A 2,086-nucleotide genomic window follows, 5' to 3' on the forward strand; every position below is an offset into this window, starting at 1 on the left:
GTGCACTAGGAGGCGCGTGCCATGGCGCTTGATGAGTTGTTGGACAACATATGGGCTTCGTGGCATGGGTGCGCTGTAGATAACTCACCACATGGTGGGAATGGAGGCAGCACGGCATGCGACGGACATGCATCTGCGGCGCCGACGACTGCACGTCATGGCGCCTCGGCGCTGGGCTTGTGTCATCATAGCTACTCGAAGCTTGCTCACGCTGCATTCGGTCACTTGCGCGTGCGAGGTAGGTTCTGAACCAGCAACGACGACCACCATTTCGTTAGAGTGTTGCTCACTACGATCCCCTTGCGGCACGCCAGCCTGTCTACACGTGTCATCTGGTCAGAAAAATCCAATGTCCGGCGGCTTCAACAAGCATGTGCTAGCTGTTATGCACTATCGAGGGTATCGACGACGTCATGGGCTGCATGTTCCATCCACCCGTGTTCCCTTGAACACTTTCAAGTCACTAGAAATAAGTGTCTCGTCCTAGTTGCAGCACGAATACTCTCTGTTGGCGGCTTTGTTTGGGCCATCGCCGCAAGGTCGAGCAGCGCTGCGTGACGCATTGAGCGTCGGTGTCGCTTCAGGCCCGGGACGGTCGCTGTTAACGCCGTCACTTGCAAGTGCGAATTGGTGGTGAGTTCCTTGACGCTCGGCGCCGCGTACCACGGCTTATAGGCCCCCCGCGCCATCTGGTGCGCGGGGGACCCAAAAACCAAGTCATTGGTGCTGCCGAGATCTACAATACGGATGTCGTTGCAGCTGGTTTTCTCTAATCACGAAGTCACAGCCGGTGGGCGCCAATGAATGGCACGGCGTGTGCATATACTGGCTGCGTCACGCCGTTTACTATGGCCTACGTACATGCATCGAAACTCAGATGGTGCCCAACTTTTCTCGGTTGGCTCACTTTTGAATTTGCTCTTTGCCGTCCCCGACCACCAAAATGACAAGCAACGAGTCCCAGTGCATCTTTGAGGGCTGCGATGTCGCGAGCCTCCCGCACTCGACCAAGTGCTTCTTCCACAAGAACCGCAACGTCTGCTCCTTTGCGGGCTGCCGCAACCAGGTGTACGCGCGCATGCTCTGCGTCGGCCACGGAGGCCGCAAGCCTTGCTCGTCGCCCGGCTGCTCGTCCAGCGCGCGCGTCGGCTCGTACTGCTGCCGCCACGGCCCCAAGCCCAACCGCAAGCTCTGCACGTCGCCGGGCTGCCCCAACGTGCGCCACACCGGCGGCAAGTGCATTCGCCACGGTGGCGGCCGCCGCTGCCGCATGCAAGGCTGCGAAACCCACGCGCGGACGGGCGGCTACTGCTGGCGCCACCGCGTGCAGTCAACGTCGTCGTCGCAGGACGACACGGACGAAACGAGCAGCGTCGTGAGCAGCAGCTCGACAGCCGTAGAACTCGACCCGCTCGCGCTGCTGTTAGCCGACGACTACGAGAACGAGATCCTCGACGACGCCGCGCTCGACTCGTACTTTGACTTGCTCCTGCAGTCGGACAACGTTGGCATGGCGATTCAGCTGTAAAGCGATCGTCTTAGCCTTGGATAGATACTATGATAGGAACCCTTAATTAACAACTTAGCAACGTGGCGTACAACAAAAGTTCTCAGCTTCAGTCAAGAGGAATGGCTCTCTCTTGATATTAAATTGCGTGAGGCATGCTGTGTGAGCTGTGGATAGCTGCAGATCCCAAGGAATCTCGCTGGGTCAAGACACCCATCCAGGTGCATGGGCGAAGAATCTCTGCCGACGCCACAGAAGCAATCTTGGATCCTGCGACACGTGCGTCATCGCCACTGAGGCGGGTACACTGTACGAAGCCGACGCAGTACCACAGTGCGTGATGGCACCCCAGCTCTCGATCCACCCACAGCAAACCCGCTTGGCAAGCAGGACCTCACCGGAAGGTGAACCGCACCGTTTTGGGACAGAAGTGTGCTGCTGTGACGCTATATGTTCTTGGCCAAAATGTACCGGTATGGGATGTGGCAACAGCGAGAGGAAGCAGTCGCTGCCTCGTTCGTCAATCGGGTGTGGCGCTTTTGGCGCTGCCGGAAACGCCATCTCAGAGGTATTACCTAT

The 2,086-nt window shown here is 58.3% G+C and overlaps 1 protein-coding gene across 1 annotated transcript; it reads left to right on the top strand.

Annotated features, from left to right (window-relative positions):
- Nucleotides 1-918: 918 nt before the first annotated feature.
- On the top strand, nt 919-1,610 carry SDRG_17387 (hypothetical protein). Its single transcript, XM_008623629.1, has one exon. The coding sequence runs from the start codon at nt 944-946 to the stop codon at nt 1,526-1,528; it is 585 nt and encodes a 194-aa protein (XP_008621851.1). The 5' UTR covers nt 919-943; the 3' UTR covers nt 1,529-1,610.
- The last annotated feature ends 476 nt before the right edge of the window (nt 1,611-2,086 follow it).

Source organism: Saprolegnia diclina (genome assembly GCF_000281045.1).
Source record: "Saprolegnia diclina VS20 unplaced genomic scaffold supercont1.319, whole genome shotgun sequence".
NCBI lineage: Eukaryota > Oomycota > Saprolegniomycetes > Saprolegniales > Saprolegniaceae > Saprolegnia > Saprolegnia diclina.

What these genes read in the sequence shown, in the direction of transcription:
- SDRG_17387 (XM_008623629.1), top strand. Translation starts at nt 944, where the DNA reads ATGACAAGCAACGAGTCCCAGTGCATCTTTGAGGGCTGCGATGTCGCG.